This window comes from Aquarana catesbeiana, linkage group LG04 (genome assembly GCF_042186555.1).
Source record: "Aquarana catesbeiana isolate 2022-GZ linkage group LG04, ASM4218655v1, whole genome shotgun sequence".
Lineage (NCBI taxonomy): Eukaryota > Metazoa > Chordata > Amphibia > Anura > Ranidae > Aquarana > Aquarana catesbeiana.
In genome coordinates, this window is record NC_133327.1 from 294,817,329 (window position 1) to 294,840,141 (window position 22,813).

The window sequence follows — 22,813 nt, forward strand, 5'->3', positions numbered from 1 at the left end:
TGAAGAAGTGTGTGGAGGGAGGGGGGAGGGAGAGAACAGCAGAGGGACGTGATAACATGGATATGTGCTTATTAGAAGGCAGTTGCTAAGAGGTGGAGAGTGGGAGGACGAGGATAATATGTGGAAAAAAGGGAAAATTAGAAAATTGTAAAAATTAAAAAATATAAGAAAAATATATATGTAGTAAAAATAAGAATAAATGGGAGTGATGATGGGATGAAAATGGGAGAAATAGGAGGATTTTTTTTAAATGATTTTTTTTTTTCATCCCATCATCACTCCCATTTATTCTTATTTTTACTACATATATATATTTTTCTTATATTTTTTAATTTTTACAATTTTCTATTTTTCCCTTTTTTCCCACATATTATCCTCGTCATCCCATTGCCATGAGATCACCCCATCCCACCCTCCCACTCCCACCTCCCTTGCTATTTCCTCCTCGTCTCCTCCACTCTCCACCCCCTATTCTGTCATCATGTTCCTCAACACTGTCCACCCCTCCCACGGTTCCCTTAAGCCTAATACGAGGTAGGCGGGGCCAATGATGCAATTGGCCCACCCGCCCTTCTTATACCTCTTCCAAAATGAATGGACGCTATGCCTGATAAAGGAGCACGCATGCTCCGAACGCGTGCACGCCCCCAGCGTCACTGATACCCGGGAAATACAACTTAACAGACGATCCACGCTGTGCCTGTCTCAACCCAGCCTGTGACACTGGTTACCACCGGTGCCGTCAGACGGGACAAGGAGACAAGTGTAACACACTCCAGCATTCAGGATCGCCCCCTGTGGAGCCCTGCTGCCCACCACACAGCCTCCTGGACGGATTTTTTACTTGATGTGCCTGTATCTACCTTACTCTGAGTGAGTGCATTTTAACCTGTAATAAATGTTTATGCTACAGTACTACACTTAGGTCGGCGCTGCTTTTCTTCCTTTTTATCTCCCTCCAAAGGTGCATGCTGCCTCCTGTGTTTGTATCTGCATCTCTCCCCCTGAGGTCATAGACCTATACTCTGCACTCCCCCCCCCCCCACTCATTTCATCCCAGTTTTTATGCCTGGACTTTTGTTCATCAACCCAGCACCATCCCTGGACTTTTTTTGCCATTTTTTATTTTCTATTATTATTATTTTTATCATATAAATGTATTGTAACTCACACATGACTGTTATTTAATTGATATCTTTTAATTAGCTATTCTTAATTTTTTATATAACTTACTATCCCTTTGTATATTGCTCACCCCTATCCATAGCTGTCGTCCCCTAGCGCAACAAAATATTGTAAATTATCTTGCTATCACCCATTCCATCATCCGCTCTCTCAGACCCATCTCCCTCAAAACGCCGACCATAAACTCCCACCTCACCCTATCGAATGCTTTTTCAGCATCCATTGAAATGACTACACTCGTTCTGGTTCGGTCCATTATGCATCCAATGCAATACATGCATGAATGAAATAGGGAGTTGTCAACCGCTCGTCTGCATGCTGTTCCGACGGACCAAAATCAACGCATGCTCTGAAGCAAGTACGAGACGGAAGCTACTGGCTATTGAACTTCCCTTTTCTAGTCCCGTCGTACGTGCTGTACATCACCGCGTTCTGGACGGTCGGACTTTGGTTTGACCGTGTGTAGGCAAGACCGCTTGAATGGAATTCCGTCGGAGTTCCGTCAGAGAAACTTTCGGCGTTTATTCCAACGGCAAAACCGGTCATGTGTACAGGGCATAAGAACATGATCGTTTCCTTCTGTCTCTCTTTTTTAATACGCAAACCCATTGAAATTTAACTCCCCTGTGATGACCGCCTTGTGGGCTTCCCATACCATTTGGTCAGTCACCCTTTGATATATTGGTCTCAAAGTATAGTGCTAGTGTGTGGAATAAGGATTCCACATTCTTTTTATCATCCAAAATAGATTCATTCAATTGCCATGTTCTTTCCAGGTTCCCAATCTATGCCAGACATATCGTTAAACTTTTATGGAGCATGGTCTGACATGGTGATTGACTCAATAGTTGATGAATTTACATAATTCAGATAATATTGATCGATCAACAACATATCGATCCTTGAATATACATTGTGTATTTTGGAGTAATAACTAATCCCTGTCCCGCTCATGCAGCACCCTTCAACTGTCCACCAAATGCAGAGAGCGAAGGCGCTGTTTAACATATCTTAATGACTTATGAGACACAGGTTTTCCCCGAAGAGATGTCTAGACAAGGTTCCAAGATGATGTTAAAATCCCCTCCCATAACCAATAGACCTTCCCGAAACTTCCCCAGGATATCCAAAGTTTTAGATAGAAATTCAACGGTATGGCTATTGGGGCCATATATAGTAGTTAGGGTATAACACTGGCCCTGAATTCTTTCCTTTAACAAAAAGAAAGCAGCCCTCAGGATCTACTCATATCACTGTGGGTACTAGGGCACATTGTTTGTGTATAGCTATTGTAACTCCTCTAGCCCTAGGAATGGGTGATGGTGCATGAAACCATTGATTATATGGAAAAAGAGGCGTACGAGGAGTCGACCCTGCCACGAAGTGTGTCTCTTGCAAAAAAACTCTGCCTTCATGTGTCGCAGTTCATGCCAGAGGCGGCCCCTCTTGGCAATCTAACAAAGCCCTCTCACATACGATACAATCGTGACTCTACCTGCCATGCTCTCATTACTCCCATGAGGCTCTTATTGTACTGCTGTGCCTGATCGGTGTCTACGCCCAGCCTTCTGAACTTTCTCGCCTTGGATGCACCTGAGAAGGAGGGAGGAGGAGGAAAAAAAGAAAGCACACAACCATCTAAATACCATAACCTATTATGCCACTGTCTGCGGCACATCCCCCTAAAGGGAGGGTGAATCCAGGCAGAGGTGCACCAATAAAGTCCCTTGTTTCCGGACCGACCTTATGGGGCCAAGATGGATAAAAACATGAACAGATTATCTTGTGAACCCCAGGCTTTCATTTATTTTCTTATATAATTTTTTTTTCAGTATTTCAGCATATTGTGTCAAAAATTCCCACCAAAGGGGAGAAAACAAAAAAAAAATATTTAGTGGGGGAAGAGAGGGGAGACGAAAAAAAAGAGGGTGATAAAAAAAAAAGGGGGAGGGTGGTGGGGACTATGAGAGGACAGAAGGAAAAACATCTCCCCCCCCCCAAAATAAGAGAGGTATTAAAAAGGGGGGAGGGTGGTGGGGGACTATGAGAGGACAGAGGGAAAAACTTCCCCCCCCCCCCCCCAAAAAAAAAAATGGGGGGGGGGGGGGGATTAAGAGAGCAAAGAGGGAAACTCCCAATTGGAATTTATCCACTTCTGTCTGTCTCTTTTTTTATTTTTTAAAGTGCATCAGAGTAAGGAAGCAATTACTTTGTCTGAAAATCACTAGATCTAAAAAAAAAAATTTCAGTGACACCATTTTATGTCAATTTCATCTCCCAACTATTGGTATTCAAACAAAACATAAATGTGTGCAAGGACTCAACACTCCCTTTCCATAGGAGGAGGGCATCATCTATGTACCTACTCCAGAGCAATAACCATAGATGGTACCCTCCACCTACCAGGCCATAAATAATTTGCCAGGCTGAGGGCAAATTTTGCCTCCATTGCAACACTGTTTTCGACTGGACCACAAAATTATGCTTCATTGCAAAGGCAAGTTTCTGTTTAGAAGACCACCCAAACCTATATACAGTTTTGCTCATAAGTTTACATACCCAGGCAGAATTTATGATTTCTTGGCCATTTTTCAGAGAATATGAATAACACAAAAACATCTCTTTTACTCATGGATAGGGTTTGGCTGAAGCCATTTATTTTTAATTAACTGTGTTTACTCATTTTAAATCATAATGCCAACAGAAACTACCCAAATGACCCTGATCAAAAGTTTACATACCCTAGTGATTTTGTGATTTTGGCCTGATAACATGCACACAAGTTGATACAAAGGGGTTTGAATGGCTATTAAAGGTAACCATCCTCACCTGTGATCTGTTTGCTTGTAATTGGTGTGTGCGTACAAAAGGTCAGTGCGCTTCTGGACTCCTGACAGAGCCTTGCATCTTTCATCCAGTGTTACACTGACGTTTCTGGATTCTGAGCCATGTGGAAAGCAAAAGAATTGTCAAAGGATCTGCGGGAAAAGGTAGTTGAACTGTATAAAACAGGAAAGGGATATAAAATGATATCTAAGGAATTGAGAATGCCAATCAGCAGTGTTCAAACTCTAATCAAGAAGTGGAAAATGAGGGGTTCTGTTGAAACCAAACCACGGTCAGGTAGACCAACTAATATTTCGGCCACAACTGCCAGGAAAATTGTTCGGGATGCAAAGAAAAGCCCACAAATAACTTCAGATGAAATACAGGACTCTGAAAACATGTGGTGTGGCTGTTTCAAGATACACAATAAGGAGGCACTTGAAAAAAGATGAGCTGCATGGTCAAGTCGCCAGAAGAAAGCCATTACTATGCAAATGCCACAAAGTATCCCACTTACAATACGCCAAAAAGCACAGGGACAAGTCTCAGACCTTCGGGCACAAAGAAATTTGGAGACCAAATAGGCTTTTTGGCCACAACCATAAACGCTACATTTGGAGAGGAGTCAACAAGGCCTATGATTAAAGGTACAGAGGTGGATCTCTGATGTTTTGGGGATGTGTGAGCTACAAAGGCACAGGAAATTTGGTCCAAATTGTTGGCAAGATGAATGCAGTATGTTATCAAAAAATACTGGAGGAACATTTGCATTCATCAGCCAGGAAGCTGCGCATGGGATGTACTTGGACAATGATCCAAAACACCAGGCCAAGTCAACCTGTCATTGGCTACAGCAGAATAAAGTGAAGGTACTGGAGTGGCCATCTCAGTCTCCTAACCTCAATATCATTGAGCCACTCTGGGGAGATCTCAAACATGCAGTTCATGCAAGACAGCCCAAGAATTTCCAGGAACTGGAGGCTTTTTGTCAAGAGGAATTGGTATCTTTACCATCTGAGAAGATAAAGAGCCTCATCCACAAATACCACAAAATACTTCAAGCTGTCAGTGATGTTAAAGGGGGCAATACATGGTATTAAGAATTGGGGTTTGTAAACGTTTGATCATAGTCATTTGGGTAGTTTCTGTTGTCATTATGATTTGAAAAGAGTAAACACAGTTGATTTGATAATAAATGGCTTCAGCCAAACACTAACCATGAGTGAAAGAAAAGTTTTTGTGTTATTATTCTTAGTCTCTGAAAAACGGGCAAGAAATCATAAATTCTGCCAGGGTATGTAAACTTATGAGCACAATTGTAATGTTCAGCCACCTCCAAACATTTGTCATGGGTAATATGAAAACATCAGGAGACCACACCCCTCATATTGTAGGTTATTCAATTCATTAATATCCTGTGTGATATCTTTAGGATAAGTAGGAATCCTACATACTAAATGCTTTAGAAAATAATCTACATATTCCCTATTCTCAATGTCACAGAATCAGTTCTGCTGCTTGGTAGGAGCTCCAGCTTCTTGTGAATTTTAGGCAGACCATTTGATTGGAAGTCACTGGGATGAAATATTTTTTTCATAAAATGCTTTTTCTTTTTCTTTTGATAGCCATTCCTACATTGGTCAAGATTTCAGTTCACAAAGAAACACTGGGAAAATTTCACTTGACCAAATTGATGCGGTAAGTTCCTTCTATTTTTCTGGACCTTATTACTAAACTTACATATTCAAAAGCTGTAAACAGTGATGTTGTAGTACACAGTGATGTTCTGTTATTTTTGTTTAACCACTTCAATACAGGACACTTTCACCCCCTTCCTGCCCAGGCCAATTGTAAGCTTTCAGAGCTGTCGCACTTTGAATGACAGTTGTGCGGTCTCAGTTGTGCGAAACTACTATTTAATCACCACTGGGTTTTTTATTTTTTGCTCAAATTTATTTTTTTTGCCAAAACTTGTGAAAACAAATTTTTCTTTATTTCTGTTATAAAATTTTGCAAATAAACTTTCGTCCTAAATTTAGGCCAAAATGTATTCTGCTATATTTCTTTGGTGAAATTAACCCAGATAAGTGTATATTATTTAGTCTGTAGGAAAGTTGTGGAGTCCACAAACTTTGGTGTGTGTGTGTGTGTGTACGTGTTCCCTCCCAGGAAAACCAATGATGATGGGGCACTGACCCCCCCCCCCGAAATACTTATTATGAGGCACTTGTCATCACAGTAATTTAAATACGCCGAGTATTGTAATAGCCGCTACCTTATATTGCAGGTGCAGCTCAGCGCTCACGGCTGCTTCTCGCCTCTCTCTATTCCCTTGAGGCAGCGGCGGGTAGGGCTGAGAATATCGGGGGAGGGCCTGAGGTCGGCAAGGAGGAGAGAGGCGGATGTGCCTGGTCACATGTGAATACAGTGGCGCCGCCGGCTTTTAAACGGGATTCTAACACTGAGCGGATGTGGGACTGGCAGGGAGGAAGGTGCGTGCTGTTAGACTAACTAATCGATAATGAAAATCGCTGACAACGATTTTCATTATCGATTTATTATGGATTAATAGTTTCAGACCTACTCAACACATCTGAGGATGTAAGCTTGTGAGCCCGAAACGGAAATCTTCAAACCTCTGATCATGTAATTTCTTGAATAATTGATAAATAAATATTTTAAGTGCAGCAATCCATTTGACTTTTTCTATATTTGGTCAGTGGGAAGACTAGAGTGCATTGCACTGGATACACACCGAGTGCTGCTTTTTATGCCAGGGAGGCTGATCCAGGGCTGGAGCATCCCAATAAGTACACTCCATTGAGTGACATTGGTGAAACCAGTCAGGGACCAGCACTGCTGGAGCTAAGGGACTCTCCTAGCTGCCGGGGGAAGAACTCCTCCAGTGACATTGCGGGGGGAAAGGAAAGGAAAGACAGATTCTGGTGGTAGGGGACTCAATTTTTAGAAGAACAGAGAGGGCAATCTGTAACAAAGACCTGAAGCATCAAACTATATGTTGTCTACCAGGTGCTCGGGTTTGGCACATCACGGATCTGGTGGACAGATCTGGTGGACAGATCACTGGGAGGGGCTGGGAAGACCCGGCTGTCATGGCGCACGTTGACACCAATGACAAAGTCGGAGGCAGATGGAGTGTCCTAAAGAACTATTTTAGGGACTTTGGAGCTAAATTGAGGAAAAGGACCTCCAAGGTAGTACTCTCAGGAATACTACCGGTACATCGAGCCACACTAGAAGGGCAGAGGGAGATTAGGGAAGTAAACAAGTGGCTGAAGAGCTGGTGTAGTAAGGAGGGGTTTAGGTTCCTGGAGGACTGGGCCGATTTCTCAGTCGATCACCAGTACTATAGAAGGGACGGACTGCACCTAAATGAGGAGCGTGCAGATCAGCTGGGAGTAAAGATGGCCAAAAAGTTAGAGGGGTTTCTAAACTAAACTATAGGGGGGGGGGGGACCAGAGATAGAGATAGTCAGCGCGGAACATATTCCAGAGGGTAGTATTGGGGGCATTAGAGGTAGGTTTACTAAAGCACATAAACCCAAGGTAAGTATAGTAACGAGTCCTAGTTGCAATCTCAGAACACCCAACAAGAGGATAGTATGCGACCGGTCTAAACTACGTGGCGTGTTCACCAATGCCAGGAGCCTGACGGACAAGATGGGTGAACTAGAGATACTGTTGTACAAGGAGGATTTCAATTTTGTGGGAATTTCAGAGACCTGGTTCAATAGCTCTCATGATTGGCTGGCAACCATTCAAGGTTATACCTTTATCGCAAGGATAGAGAGGATAAAAAAGGGGGAGGGGTAAGCCTATATATCAAGAATGTAAATGTGAGAGATGACATCACTAAGGGAGCTAGGGAGGAGGTGGAATCCTTATGGATAGAGCTCCAAAGGGATGAAGCTAAGGGGAAAATATTACTAGGAGTATGCTATAGGCCCCCTAACCTAAGGGAGGAGGGGGAGATGGATCTCCTATCACAAGTTGGATTAGCAGCAAGGATGGGAAGTGTTATCATAATGGGGAATTTTAGTTATTCAGACATCGACTAGGTGGAGGGAGCCAAGCATTCGTCTAAGGCTTGCCAGCTCCTAAATGTCTTGCAGGATATTTTCATGGTTTAGATGGTAGACGCATCAACTAGAAATAAAGCGTTACTGGATCTACTGATTACCAACAATACAGACCTGATCACGGATGTGGAAATACGGGGCAATTTAGAAAACCGCGATCACAGGTCAATTGGCTTCAGTATAAATCACACAAATGGGAAACATAACTGTAATACAAAGACACTGAATTTCAAAAGAGCCAACTTTCCTAAACTACAAACCTTGTTAGAAGGCATGAATTGGGATAAAATGTTAGGAACAAAGAACACGGAGGAGAGATGGGTTTGCTTTAAGAGCATATTAAAAAAAGGCATTAGCAAATGCATCCCATTGGGTAATAAATTTAAAAGAGCGAACAAAAGTCCTGGATGGCTTAACTCCAATGTAAAAATGCATATAAAAGCAAAGGAGAAGGCCTTCAAAAAATACAAGATTGAGGGATCATCATCAGCATTCAGACTTTATAAAGAATGCAACAAGTAATGTAAGGGTGCAATTAAAGCGGCTAAGCTAGAACATGAAAGACATAGCGGAGGAGAGCAAAAAAAAATCCAAAGAAATTCTTTAACTATGTAAAAAAAAGGTGGACACACCATATTGGCCCCCTAAAGAATGAGGAAGGACATCTGGTTACAAAGGATGGGGAGATGACGAAGGTATTGAATTTGTTCTTCTTTAGGGAACTCAGTCAAGTAATTTCCGGACCATTGTTCCTAATTTTTACTGACAGTCTAATGACTGGAATGCTACCAGGCGATTGGAGAAAAGCCAATGTAGCACCATTAAGTAAAAAGGGCCCAAAATACATCCCTGGGAATTACAGACCAGTTAGACTAACATCAATAGTATGCAAGCTCTTGGAGGGGATGATAAGGGACTATATACAAGATTTTAGTAACGAGAACGGTATCATCGTACTTGCCAAACCAATCTATTAACCTTCTATGAGGAGGTGAGTTGCCATCTAGATAAAGGAAGGCCCGTAGGTGTGGTGTATCTGGATTTTGCAAAAGGATTTGACACCGTTCCCCATAAACGTTTACTGTACAAAATAAGATCCGTTGGCATGGACCATAGGGTGAGTACATGGATTGAAAACTGGCTACAAGGGCGAGTTCAGAGGGTGGTGCTAAATGGAGAGTACTCGGAATGGTCAGAGGTTGGTAGTGGGGTCCACCAGGGTTCTGTGCCTGGACCAGTCCTATTTATTTTGTTCATAAACGACTTGGAGGATGGGGTAAATGGTTTAATCTCTGTATTTGCGGACGATACTAAGCTAAGCAGGGCAAAGACTTCTCCGCAGGATGTGGAAACCTTGCAAAAAGATCTGAACAAATTAATGGGGTGGGCAACTACATGGCAAATGAGGTTTAATGTAGAAAATGTAAAATAATGCATTTGGGTGGCAAAAATATGAATGCAATCTATACACTGGGGGAGAACCTCTGGGGGAATCTAGGATGGAAGAGGACCTGGGGGTCCTAGTAGATGATAGGCTCAGCAATGGCATCCAATGCCAAGCTGCTGCTAACAAAGCAAACAGAATATTGGCATGCTTTAAAAAGGGGATCAACTCCAGAGATAAAACGATAATTTTCCCGCTCTACAAGACTCTCTTGTCTAGCCGCACCTAGAGTATGGTGTCCAGTTCTGGGCACCAGTCCTCAGGAAGGATGTACTGGAAATGGAGCGAGTACAAAGAAGGGCAACTAAGCTAATAAAGGGTCTGGAAATTATTAGTTATGAGGAAAGGTTGCGAGCGCTGAACTTATTTTCGCTTGAGAGGGGATATGATTTCAATTTATAAATACTGTACTGGTGACCCCCACAATAAGGATGAAACTTTTTCGCGGAAAAGAGTTTAACAAGACACGTGGCCACTCATTAAAATTAGAAGAAAAGAGGTTTAACTTTAAACTATATAGAGGGTTCTTTACTGTAAGTGCGGCAAGGATGTGGAATTCCCTTCCACAGGCGGTGGTCTCAGCGGGGAGCATCAATAGTTTAAAAAAACTATTATTTAAGCACCTGAACGGCCGCAACATACGGGGATATACAATGTCATACTGACACATAATCACACACATAGGTTGGACATGATGGACTTGTGTCTTTTTTCAACCTCACCTACTATGTAACTATGTAATGAGAAAAGCTTCTGTGCTCATTATTGATCATGTGCTTTATCATTGCAAATGCTGCTGTCAGCAGTATGGACATCAGTAGAGTGAACAAACATGTTTTGGAATGCCTTTCCAAAGGATTCCTTTATGCGTGTTTATTTATGATTTTTTTTTTCTTTTATTTTAATCACCTTTTCTCTCATGGTTTCCCAAAAGAAACTTTATTGGTATTGCTGGAAAATTGTATCATGCAACATCTTGAGTAAAAAAAAAAAAAAAAAGCAGTGTCATAGATCATTGTCTTTTAAAATCCTTTTAAGCTTCCCTCTCTGTCTTCATGAAATACCATTGTATTATGTAAGTTTAGAAAGGTTAGAAGAGTGCTGAAACATGAAACAAAGCCATGCTGTCTGGTATCCAGTTCCTACAAAATAACACCTAACATCCTACTTAACTATACATTTTTGTGTTTTCTACCAGTGCAAACCCCTGGCTCCTTTGTATGCATCACACCTAAATTGTACTTATCCAGCTATGCACCAAAGCCAGCTACAAGTTTGGTATATTCTGAGCCATTTTTGCAGTTGTGTGGTTCAAGAAAAAATAGGAATGCAAGGATGTATGCAATTTTGTTACATGAATCTTTGTAAATGCAAAGATTGTTTCCGTATTTATTAGGTTTATTATAGGTCCATTCACATCAGCTGCTGGTGTTTGTTAAAAAGGCCATGGATTGCATTGCACTATGCTGCACTGAAAAAAAGTACTGCATCCCTTTTACATTTTTTTTTTTAAGCACACACCACTGTATTGCAATGGTGTGAACTGAGCCAATTGTAAACAAGGCAAATTGCCTTGCCTTGTCTTGCGTTGGGCATGCAATGGGCAAGGCTGCTCAGTGCAGACCATTGCACGTAGAGTGGACACACCCTTTAACACTAACCATTGCCATGGAAATTTGTAATCCATTTATGTTATATCACAGAGTATAGGCTTTACAAAGAAACTGATGCTGCACAATTAAATTGGTTAATTTTGCTCAATTTTATGTCCAAAAATCTACAAGGTACACAGAAGCATATATTGAATCAAACTAATGACATTAGCACAAATCATAAGGTAGTTTCCAAAACAAATAATGCAAGCTGACATGATTGACACTGCACTATTTCTTTTTAAATGGAATATATACAAACTCTGCTTAGTGTTACTAAACCCACAACAGTAAAATCAGTTTGTATATGCAGTAAAGCATGCTTGTTATCCTCACTGTGGATCTTAAGGGGTTAATCCTCTGCATTGTGTAAATAGGCTGTTTGATCCTGTCTTCTCTGATCCTCCCCTCCTTCCACTGACTCCTAATCATTTCCTGATAACACAAAGCCTATGGAGTCGGGCTGCACATGCTTGGTTTGGTGTGTATTGCTAGAGAGGGTTTTTTTTCTTGGGAGGTTGCATGTGATCATCACCGGGTCAATCGGCACTGTCCAGACAGAGGGCCAGGGTTCATGCAGTCTCATAGGTCAGTTAGAAAACTCCTACAATCTTTCACCAGTGCTTGGCTGGACAGTGATAGAAGTCACAAAACTGCTATAACTGCTGCTGAGAAAAGGAATTTAGCAGTTTATATTTACTCAAATAATTGCATTTTCATGTTCTGTGTACTGTGGGAGACCATATATTGGGAATGCAGGGTCCTGGGATTATAAACACTTTAACATCTTTTCAGACTCATGTCTCATTTTAATTTGATAACAACAGTTATGAGAAGGTTGATGGTCTGCGATGACCCTGTCAAAGATGTTTGTATTTTCTTTTAATATGTTGATTTTTATCTCTTTAGCTTTCTGCAAAGTCATTTCCTCTCTGTATGCGTCAACTTCACAAGTCTTTGAGAGAACACCATCACCTTCGTCATGGAGGCCGCATGCAGTATGGCCTTTTCCTCAAGGGTATTGGTTTAACACTGGAGCAGGCCCTCCAGTTCTGGAAACTGGAATTTACAAAGGGAAAAGTTGACTCTGAAAAGGTATGCACTTATTTATTAAAAAATATGCATTACCGTTTTGAATAAACTACATGTGATCATATTAAATGAAATTTGTGTCCAAAATCACTCCACTCAGTACATATAACACAGAGTGAGTTAGAAATTAAGTGGAAAACTTTTGGACACCAATTTCCTTTTAGTATGAACACTTATAGCCTATTTACTAGAAATAGCACTGCATATTTTGTTCAGTTTGCTTTACACTATGTATCACTTGTTGTGCAAGCTGCTTTTTCTGGGTATTTGAAGTACACATGCATTTATCTACCAAACATTTTCTTTTCTGCTTATTTTTAAACATAAGATGTTAAAGTTCTCATTCAGTAGTGAAAAGTTGGTTCCAGGTCCTGTGTCATTTTTGCACCATCAGGGGTACTTTTATGCCAAAGAGATATATACAGTAATGGAGTACATAATAATCTGCTGCTTTTCTGTTGCCGAGAGCACCTCTTTTGAATGCAGGGCAGCTTATAATGTGGACATCTATATTAGTGGTTAAAGTATATGTGAACCCCCACTTTGTAAAACAACCCAATCAGCTTGAAATAAGAATGCAAGCCACAACCTGTCTTTTTGTGTATGTATGTATGTGTGTGTGTGTATATATATATATATATATATATATATATATATATATATATATATATATATATATATATATATCTATATATCTCAAAAGTGAGTACACCCCTCACGGTTTTGTAAATATTTTATTATATCTTTTAATGTGACAATACTGAAAAAATGACACATTGCTACAAAGTAAAGTAGTGAGTGTACAGCTTGTTGTATAACAGTGTAAATTTGCTGTCTCCTCAAAATGACTCAACACACAGCCATTAATGTCTAAACCGCTGGAAACAAAAGTGAGTACACTCCAAGTGCAAATGTCCAAATTGGGGCCCAATTAGCCATTTTCTTTCCCTGGTGTCATGTGACTCGTTAGTGTTACAAGGTCTCAGGTGTGAATGGGGAGCAGGTGAGTTAAATTTGGTGTTATCGCTCTCACTCTCTCATACTGGTCACTGGAAGTTCAACATGGCACCTCATGGCAAAGAACACTCTGAAGATCTGAAAAAAGAACTGTTGCTCTACATAAAGATGGCCTAGGCTATAAGAAGATTGCCAAGACCCTGAAACTGAGCTGCAACACGGTGGCCAAAACCATAAAGCAGTTTAACAGGACAGGTTCCACTCAGAACAGGCCTCACCATGCGTGAACAAAGATGTTGAGTGCACATGCACAGCGTCATATCCAGAGGTTGTCTTTGGGAAATAGATGTATGAGTGTTGCCAGCATTGTTGCAGAGGTTGAAGGGGTGGGGGAGGGTCAGCCTGTTAGTGCTCAGACCATACACTGCATCAAATTGGTCTGTATGGCTGTCGTCTCAGAAGGAAGCCTATTCTAAAGATGATGCACAAGAAAGCCTGCCAACAGTTTGCTGTAGGCAAGCAGACTAAGGACATGGATTACTGGAACCATGTCCTGGTCTGATGAGACCAAGATAAACTTATTTGGTTAAGATAGTGTTAAGTGTGTGTGGCGGCAACCAGGTGAGGAGTACAAAGACAAGTGTGTCTTGCCTACAGTCAAGCATGGTGGTGGGAGTGTCATGGTCTGGGGCTGCATGAGTGCTGCTGGCACTGAGGAGCTACAGTTCATTGAGGGAACCATGAATGTCAACATGTACTGTTACATACTGAAGCAGCGCATGATCCCCTACCTTCGGAGACTGGGCCACAGGCCAGTATTCCAACATAACGACCCCAAACACACCACGCTAAAGAAGCTGAGGGTAAAGCTGATGGACTGGCCAAGCATGTCTCCAGACCTAAACCCTGTGGGGCATCCTCAAATGGAAGTTGGAGGAGCGCAATGTCTTTAACATCCACCAGCTCCGTGATGTCGTTATGGTGGAGTGGAAGAGGACTCCAGTGGCAACCTGTGAAGCTCTGGTGAACTCCATGCCCAAGAGGGTTAAAGCAGTGCTGGAAAATAATGTTAGCCACACAATATTGACACGTTGGGCCCAATTTTGACATTTTTACTTAGAATGTACTCACTTTTGTTGCCAGTGGTTTAGACATTAATGGCTGTGTGTTGAGTTATTTTGAGGGGACAGCAAATTTGCACTGTTATACAAGTTGTACATTCACTATTTTACATTGTAGAAAAGTGTAATTTCTTAAGTGTTATCACATGAAAAGATATAATAAAATATTTACAAAAATGTGAGGGGTGTACTCACTTTTGTGAGATACTGTACATATACTTCGTTATCTCCAATGTCCCCATCGCGTTTCTGGTTTAAACACCTTTCCTCAGGGGTAATGAAAAGGAGATATGTATTCATTCAGTAGTTCTAATGATAAAAAAAAACACAGCATTGTAAAAAGCACCTCATGAAAAACAATGGAAAACCACAATTCATATTGGTAGTTGAAAGCTCACAAACAACTTGAAGTAGCATACAGTCATGCACATAGTAAAAAGCATGGATGAGACCGAACTGCCTTCGCTCAGGGAGGGACGGGCAACAAGGGAGTGCCAATACCACCAGGCCAACAACCACCTCCAAGGAGGTCCCCTAAAAAATGCCGCTGTTATACATCAAAAGTATGTGTTCTTTAGGGAATCAGATTATATCTCATGACACGATCTCCATTTTGCTTATAAGGCATATTAAAATGGATGATTGTATTCCAAGGAGAGAGTCAAAAAGATCAAAGACGTGATACCTGTATCTTCTCAGATAGAGATATCTATCTATCTATCTATCTATCTATCTATCTATCTATCTATTGCAGTATTATAGAGAAGTAATGTAGTCTTATAGCATCTGCAGATACCCCTCGGAGTAAATATTACCTTGAGCGAAATGAAAACAAAAGACAAATGTTTCCCATCCTAGGAAAACTGCCCAAAATTGAACTGTCCTAAGTTTGAATAAATGGGAGGGAACCTAAATTTTGATGTTAAAAAGCAATATTAAACAACTTAAGCATACCAAAGTGCCAACTAGATCAGACAAGGAGAATCATTAGTTGTATTTAACAGAATTGTAGTGTCGGACATTAGCATTGCTGTAAAATCAAACATAATCAGAGGAAAAAAGGGGGAATAGAGAGACAGTCCGTAATTGAGAAAATGTGTGTGTTTGTTATCCCATGCTTGCTGGAGATGAGTCAAAACAATAGCCATAGATCTAATAAGATATAACATCATTTCGATAGAAGTATGCAAAAAAGATTTTATAAACAATATATTTAAGCTATTGGCATATGTTACACATTTTTCCCAGCTTCTTGACGAAAATCCCTCTAAAAAGGGACGAAAACTCAGTGTCATTTAGACCAGGAAGAGAGGTGGCCTTAAGACACGTTATCTAGCGCATTTTGCGCTGGAGTAATGTTTTGTTCCAGTCACCCCCCCCCCTACTGTTCGGGTTTGTCCAATCCAATAGAACTTAATATGAGGAAATTTGCCATTGTGATCATCCCTGACATGCCTGCCCAGAGGGAGATCCGGGTTGCATGTCTTCATGCTTAATATGTGTCTATAAGCTCTTTGATGGCACTCAAGCATAGTCTTGCCCACATAGACACAGCCGCAGGGGCATAGAAGAAGATAGACCACTCCATCTTTTTTGCATTTGGCATAGTGGGCAGGTCTGCACATCTTTCTGTTTGGAAGTTTGATATTGGGCTCTGTGTTCATATAGTGGCAATACCCACACCCCCCACATCTAAATGTTCCCATGCATTTACACTGGTCTTTTCGCCCGTGAACTCCCTATGAACAAGATCATCTTTTAGGGATTTAGTTCTTCAGTATGTAATCGATGGACTTTACAGGAATAAAGGGATTTAGGGATGGGTTGATGCAAAGTAAATGCCAGTATTTGGATATGATTTGTTTAATTCTTTTGTGTTGTTTATTATATCTAGTGATAATCCACAATGTGTCTGACTGTAGTTCATTGGGTTTTGAGGTGTCCTTTTTATCAAATAACAAACTTTGTCTAGAATGTTTTATCGCGTTTTTATAGGCTTTTTTTTAAACATGTTCCCTGTCTGCTAAGGTTTTTTGCTTCCCTTTGAAAAGTCATGTCACCTGAGCAATTCTGGCGAATGCGCAGATATTGGCTGAAAGGAATTGACCTAATTAGCGGTGTGCTCTGCTGGCATGTAATATAATGTTGCCCGCCGTAGCCTTACGCTAACGTGTACGTTTAAGTGTGCTTTAGTAATGGCAGCTTCCAAGAACATTATCATTTCCGAGCTCCAAGACATGGTGAAGCTCGGATTAAACTTCTTTTTGTTCATTGCCCTGACACACTCGTTCAACCGATCCATTCCAGACGATAAAAATGTTGTCTATATAACAATACTATGATGTTACCGGTGAGAGATATCAGTTTGCCGCCTGCCAAAAAGGATTGCTCCCACTCCCCCAGGGTACATATTGGCTTAGGATGGGGCACAGCAAGTCCCCATCGCTACAGCCGTTACCTGGAGGAAGTGGGAGCCGTCAAAGCAAAACACATTGTGTGTTAAAATATTCTCCAAAGAGCAATTACTTAGAAGGCCTAGGAATATATTTCATACGTTGTAAGTTACAACAGGAGTTAGTTACTGTTCTGCCTTTTCGCACCACTCATGTTAGATATCCAGGCGGTAAAACCTTCATTTTCTAGCCCCCATTCCAGACAGCTGTTCATCCCCGAATTACCTCACCCACAATGATTGACGAAGAATATCCCCTACTAAGCCCAATCCTCCGGGACTGACATACAACCCATCACACACACTGCTCCACTCCCTTAAACCCCCACTTATGCCTGCTGCAATATATCCCCTATCTGGCTGTTGGTGTGATGACCCTCACTGATAACTCCTACCTCAATCCATTCATCTCAATAGACAAACCAACTCCCACAGTGAACACGAACAGCTACCAGGGTCCTCACCCCCTCAATTACTATAAGTGCCACTGACCTTTACTGGCACATCTGATACTGTGACCCCCATTCACCTGGACAGGGGACGGGATCTCACTTATCGCTGGAACCTTTCCCTCTACCTACTACACACTACCTCCCACCCCTCATTAAATACTCCAGGCCCCTGCACCCCCATTACCACATCCCCTGCCACGGCTCCCGAAATCCTAGCAGATACGCTAACAGGCTTCCAGAATTACTTCAGCACCACCCCTACGACCATCCCCTTGTTTAAAATCATTTCACTTAATGCTAGGGGCCTTAACACACCAGAAAAATGCTCCCAACTCCTCCTAACCATGCATCAGAACAAGGCTGATGACATATTCCTGCAGGAAACACATTTCCGTTCAAACACCACACCGAAGCTACACAATTACCACTACCCAACGATGTATCACGCAACAAACCCATTGACCAAATCGAAAGGAGTTTCGATACTTACTGCAAAATGTTGCCCCTTTCAACTTACTGACTTGCTTATAGATGAGGAGGGCAAATACCTCTTTCTGAAAGGCTCACTCCTAGGTAGGAAAATCACCTTAGCAAACAAATATGTCCCAAACGTCCGTCAAGTACCGTTCTTCCGAACCATTACTGACACATTAACCACCTTTCAGGAAGGTACCCTCATACTAGGGGGAGATTTTAACGCCCCACTTAATCCTACCCAAGATACATCTACCGGCACATCCTCACTCCTGTATGCAGCCCTAAGGACAATTAAATCCCACCTCAGACATCTACTACTCCGTGACACATGGCACACCCTGAATCCAAACGGCATAGATTATACATTCTTTTTTGGTACCACACAACCAATACTCAAGGATAGACTACCTATTCTTGGCACAAAAAGATTTGTCTATGCTCCACCAAACTTCCATTGACCCCTGTTCATCTTGGACCATCACCCCATTTCCATTACACTCAAGCTCCCAGAATTACTTCCTCGTCCACAAACGTGGAAGTTAGACCCATACTTACTGACAGACCCTTCTATCGCTGCAGAAGTTGAAATGCGTCTCCAACACTTCTTTCTCGAAAATAAGCCTACTGATACATCTTCACTCACTATTTGGGAAGCCCATAAATGCGTGATTAGAGGCACCCTGATTGCGGCGGCTGCCAAACGAAACCCAGAGCGACGGAGACAATATACAGAACTTACCGAACGGATCCACAGACTTGAAGGTGCACACAAACACACTTAAGCTCTAACCATTATGAATGATCTTATACAAGCCAGAACTGAACTGTTGGACCTATTAGGTAGACAAGTACAGCGCAAATATATTATTATATAAAGAAAACATTCTATGAACATGGCAATAAAGCCAGTAAAATGCTAGCAAGAGCTCTACAGGCGAAAAAAGCTACCACAACGATACATTCCATTACTGACACATCGAGACACAAACTAAAGCACGACCCCAGACATAGCTAAACAATTTGTTAAGTACTACAATAAATGTAACCTCCCCCCATCAGATTCATCCATAGATGGAACCACAAGAAAACAAATGATCATTGACTTTTTGGGACAATACGGTCCAACTCCAATATCGGAATCCATCACACAGGACCTAGCCTCCCCCTTAAAAAGAGAAGAAGTTGACTTAGCACTCAAACAAATGAAACGGGCAAAAGTCCCGGACCCGATGGTTTGACCGTTGGCTACTTTAAAACATACGCGGGGGTACTCACACTTTTTTTTTTGTCAGCCTTCAACTCCTTTGGAACTCCCACTGACCCCACATGAGACCTCCTTACCGCCCACATCGCTGTAATTCCGAAACCAGACCAAGATCCTTCCTTAGTTAACAATTACAGACCCATCTCGTTGCTCAACGTAGACCTTAAATGGTATGCAAAAACACTAGCGAACCGGCTTCTCCCTTTACTACCTCAACTTGTCAAGCTTGATCAAGTTGGCTTTGTCCCAGGGAGAGAAGCGAGAGATAACACTGTCAAGGCCATCAATGTTCACCATTGGCTCACGTCAACTACCTACCTCCCTAACTGACCTATATTCCCTGAATCACACCCCAATGCTACAAAAAATATTTGGAGATTTAAAGAAATGGTCCACTGGGCTTTTTTCCTGGTTCGGCAGAGCCACGATCATTAAAATGAATGTCCTACCCAGGATCCTATACATTTTACAAACTATCCCAATTAAACTCCCACAGGCATTCTTTTCCACCTATCGAAAAGCATGCACAGACTTTGTCTGGGGCAAAATACGTCCGAGAATGGGATTTTTGTGACTGACCACTCCCAAACTCATGGGGGAGGGGGCATAGGCCTCCCTGACATACGTAAATACCAACAAGCATGCCACCTTGCTAGGATTGTAGACTGGAACGTACACTCTAAACATAAAGACTGGGTCCAGTTAGAACACTCCTTATCGACCCTTCCACTGGCACATCTTCCTTGGGTAGCCCCCCACCACACGCCCCCTGAATGTAAACTCCACCCACTTATTAACCCAACACTAATTTCCTTCTGTGCCACTTGCAACAAACAAAATTTCTTCACTTAACGGTCCAATGACACCACTCCGATTAAAAAATGAGAATAGCCTCTTTCCTCTTCTGGTCCAATTGCGACATTTTTTTAACAAACCTAAACCCAGACCTGACTGGTCTAGACACAACACCATGTTTGAAACTTTGTTTAAGTGAGGAACCCCAAAGCCACCTGATATCCCATACTTACACTCTACTATTCTCTGACCAAACGCCCAAAATGCACTGGACCAACCAAAAATGGGAACAAGAACTCTCTGTAGACCTCACAGACCTAGAGTGGGAAAACATATACACACAAGTCCATAAAGGAACGATGAATGTGCAGGTACAGGAAAATGCTTTCAAAATACTTTCCAGGTGGTACAGGACACCTCCTAAACTACACCAAATCAACCCAGCGATTTCCCAGATATGTTGGAGATGCAAAAAAGAGAACGGTTCGCGCTTACATATTTGGTGGAATTGTCCTAAACTCCAACCTTTCTGGAAAGAAATCCATAGGCTTATCAACCAAGTGACCACCTATTCACTAGAATTCACACCTGCACAATTCTTGCTCCATCACTCTACAGCCCCATTACATGCCTACTTTCGCTCCCTAGCCATGCATATGGTCAACACGGCTAAAATGTGTGTCCCTCTCAAATGGCATTCCCTTGACCCGCCAACCATAGCAGACTGGTTTAACCGTATACAAAAACGATGGTCATGGAAGACCTCATACATCAAGCTAAGGATTACACCTGCCAAGTTTACCAAAACATGGGCGTGCTGGTTACACTTTGTCACCACTGATGAATATAAAAGGGACATGAACTGAAAGAACTATATGAGCTGTGGTAGGACCAAAGATATTACATATCCCCCTCATCCCCTCCATTCCCCAATCCCTCTTCCCTCCCCTCTTTTTCCCAGACACACACCATACACCCCCACTCACACGACAAGAACACCAAGCAAACCTCACCACAAAAGATTTGACGTGAACCACCTCCCCCTCACCTACCCCACCTACCTATCCCCATCCAGTTCCCTTTACACTCTCACTTTCGACTCCGATACCACTGGGATCAAACCTACCGATAACACGAGAACCTAATGTTACCTTTTTCTGTTATCCAACAATACCCATTATCTAATGTATCATAGGCTTACTAGCACAAAACGGAATATTAAAAATTGACTCTGTATTAAACCTTATGCAACTTGTAAGACTTTTATGTACAATTTCACCGCTTTATGTGTACAATAACTCTTTCTTTTCACTTTGATAGCGGCTGCGCCCGCACATATGTGTTTCAATGTGCTTGTTTCTACTTCTTTTTTTTGTAACCACTGTTTATAGATTCAATAAAAACATACATTAAAAAAAAAAAAATATTCTCCAAAGAAAGAAGCACAAACTAGTTTAGTTTAGGCCCTGATTGTCTCTATGGGACTGCAATAAAACATGTCTGATAGCCGAGATCCCCTGCTGGTGGGGATGGAGCTATGGAGCGCTTCTACATCTATCGCCACCAGCAGGGCATCTCTTGGTAGGTACAGACCTTCTATGCTTTGTAAGAGGTGTGCTGTGTCTTTAATGTAAGAAGAGAGATTAATCACATATGGTCTTATTTGTTCATCAATAAATTTACTTAAATTTTCTGTTATGCCTCCTCGTCCAGAGACAGTCTGTCTCCCTTGAGGATTTTTTTCAACTTTGAATTTTTGGCAAACTATAAAAGGTAGGTATTTTGGGTTGGCTTATGCATATGAATTCCAAAGTTTGTTGATCACATTATTCAGGGTGGCACTATCCACTAAGATAGAATTCTTGATTATACCCATCAATGGAGGCTCTAGAAATTGATCTATACCACTCCTTGTTATTGAGAATTTTCATGCACATAGATTTATACTGAATGTTGGACATGATTACAATTATCCCTCCTTTGCTGGCTGGTTTGATAGTAAGTTTATGTTGCTCTATCAGGGCTTTTAAAGCCTGCTTCTCTAAGGCAGATACAGTTATTAAATCAAATGATTTGGGAGATACTGTCTCTTAATGAGATGAAAGGCACATGCACCTTCCATTTTGTTTTTGTTTATGCAGTATCTAGCGGGATTACCCCATCTGAGGGCAGCATCTGCCTAGTCCCTGAATACCGATATCCTTACTGCTTTTTACCACAGAAGACCTCTTAGCGATGGAAGTAACTGCTTGCCTTTGTATAGGTTCTGATTGTACCATATAATTTACAAGACCGTACAACTTTTACGTTAATAAAATAAGTCTAAATTTTATAAAGTGAAGAAGTTCTAATTCCCAGATCTCCTGTATGATGAACTAATAATCGAATTGTGCAGTCTATTAAGGTTTTTGATATGTTTTCTTCCATTTAAACTAAACTTGGTAGATATGTGTATAATCAAATTTTTGGCCAGCATTATTGGTTGCTCAGTGTACACCATGTAGATGAAGTAACATACAAAAAAATTATACATTTTATTAAATTAATATGTATGAGGTCAGCTCTACAATGTTGGTTAAGAGCCATTTCTCATTTTTACCTAATTGTTTTTTAATACAATCTTATCAATGTTTTATAGATAACATGCTATATGGTACAGTTGTGATATTTCTGCATAATATTATATACAGTGGGTATAGAAAAGAATCGCCCTCCTTTAAAATAATAACATTTTGTTGCTTTGCAGCCTGATAAGAATATGTTCTATCCAGCTGTTACTAACTTATAACATCCAAGTGAAAGATATAACACCAACATGTCAGAAAAAAACCAAAAACAGAATCCCTGAGTAGGAAAAAGGATCACCCCCCCCCCCCCCCCCCCGTCAGTATTTCATTGGACAACATTTTGCATTAATTACTGCCTTTAGTCTGTTGGGATATCTAGACTTTGCAATATTTGCCCACTCTTTGCAGAACTGCTCAAGTTCAGTTTAA

General features: G+C 41.4%; 1 protein-coding gene across 5 annotated transcripts in view; it reads left to right on the forward strand.

The window, feature by feature from the left end:
- The window catches only part of PRIM2 (DNA primase subunit 2), a 449,872-nt gene that overhangs the window by 302,002 nt on the left and 125,057 nt on the right, over window positions 1–22,813 (forward strand). For all 5 annotated transcript variants that reach the window (XM_073626716.1, XM_073626712.1, XM_073626715.1 and 2 more), the window contains exons 9-10: window positions 5,637–5,709; window positions 12,117–12,302. In XM_073626716.1, the coding sequence (XP_073482817.1) occupies window positions 5,637–5,709; window positions 12,117–12,302 (259 nt within the window). The remainder of the gene's footprint in view (window positions 1–5,636; window positions 5,710–12,116; window positions 12,303–22,813) is intronic.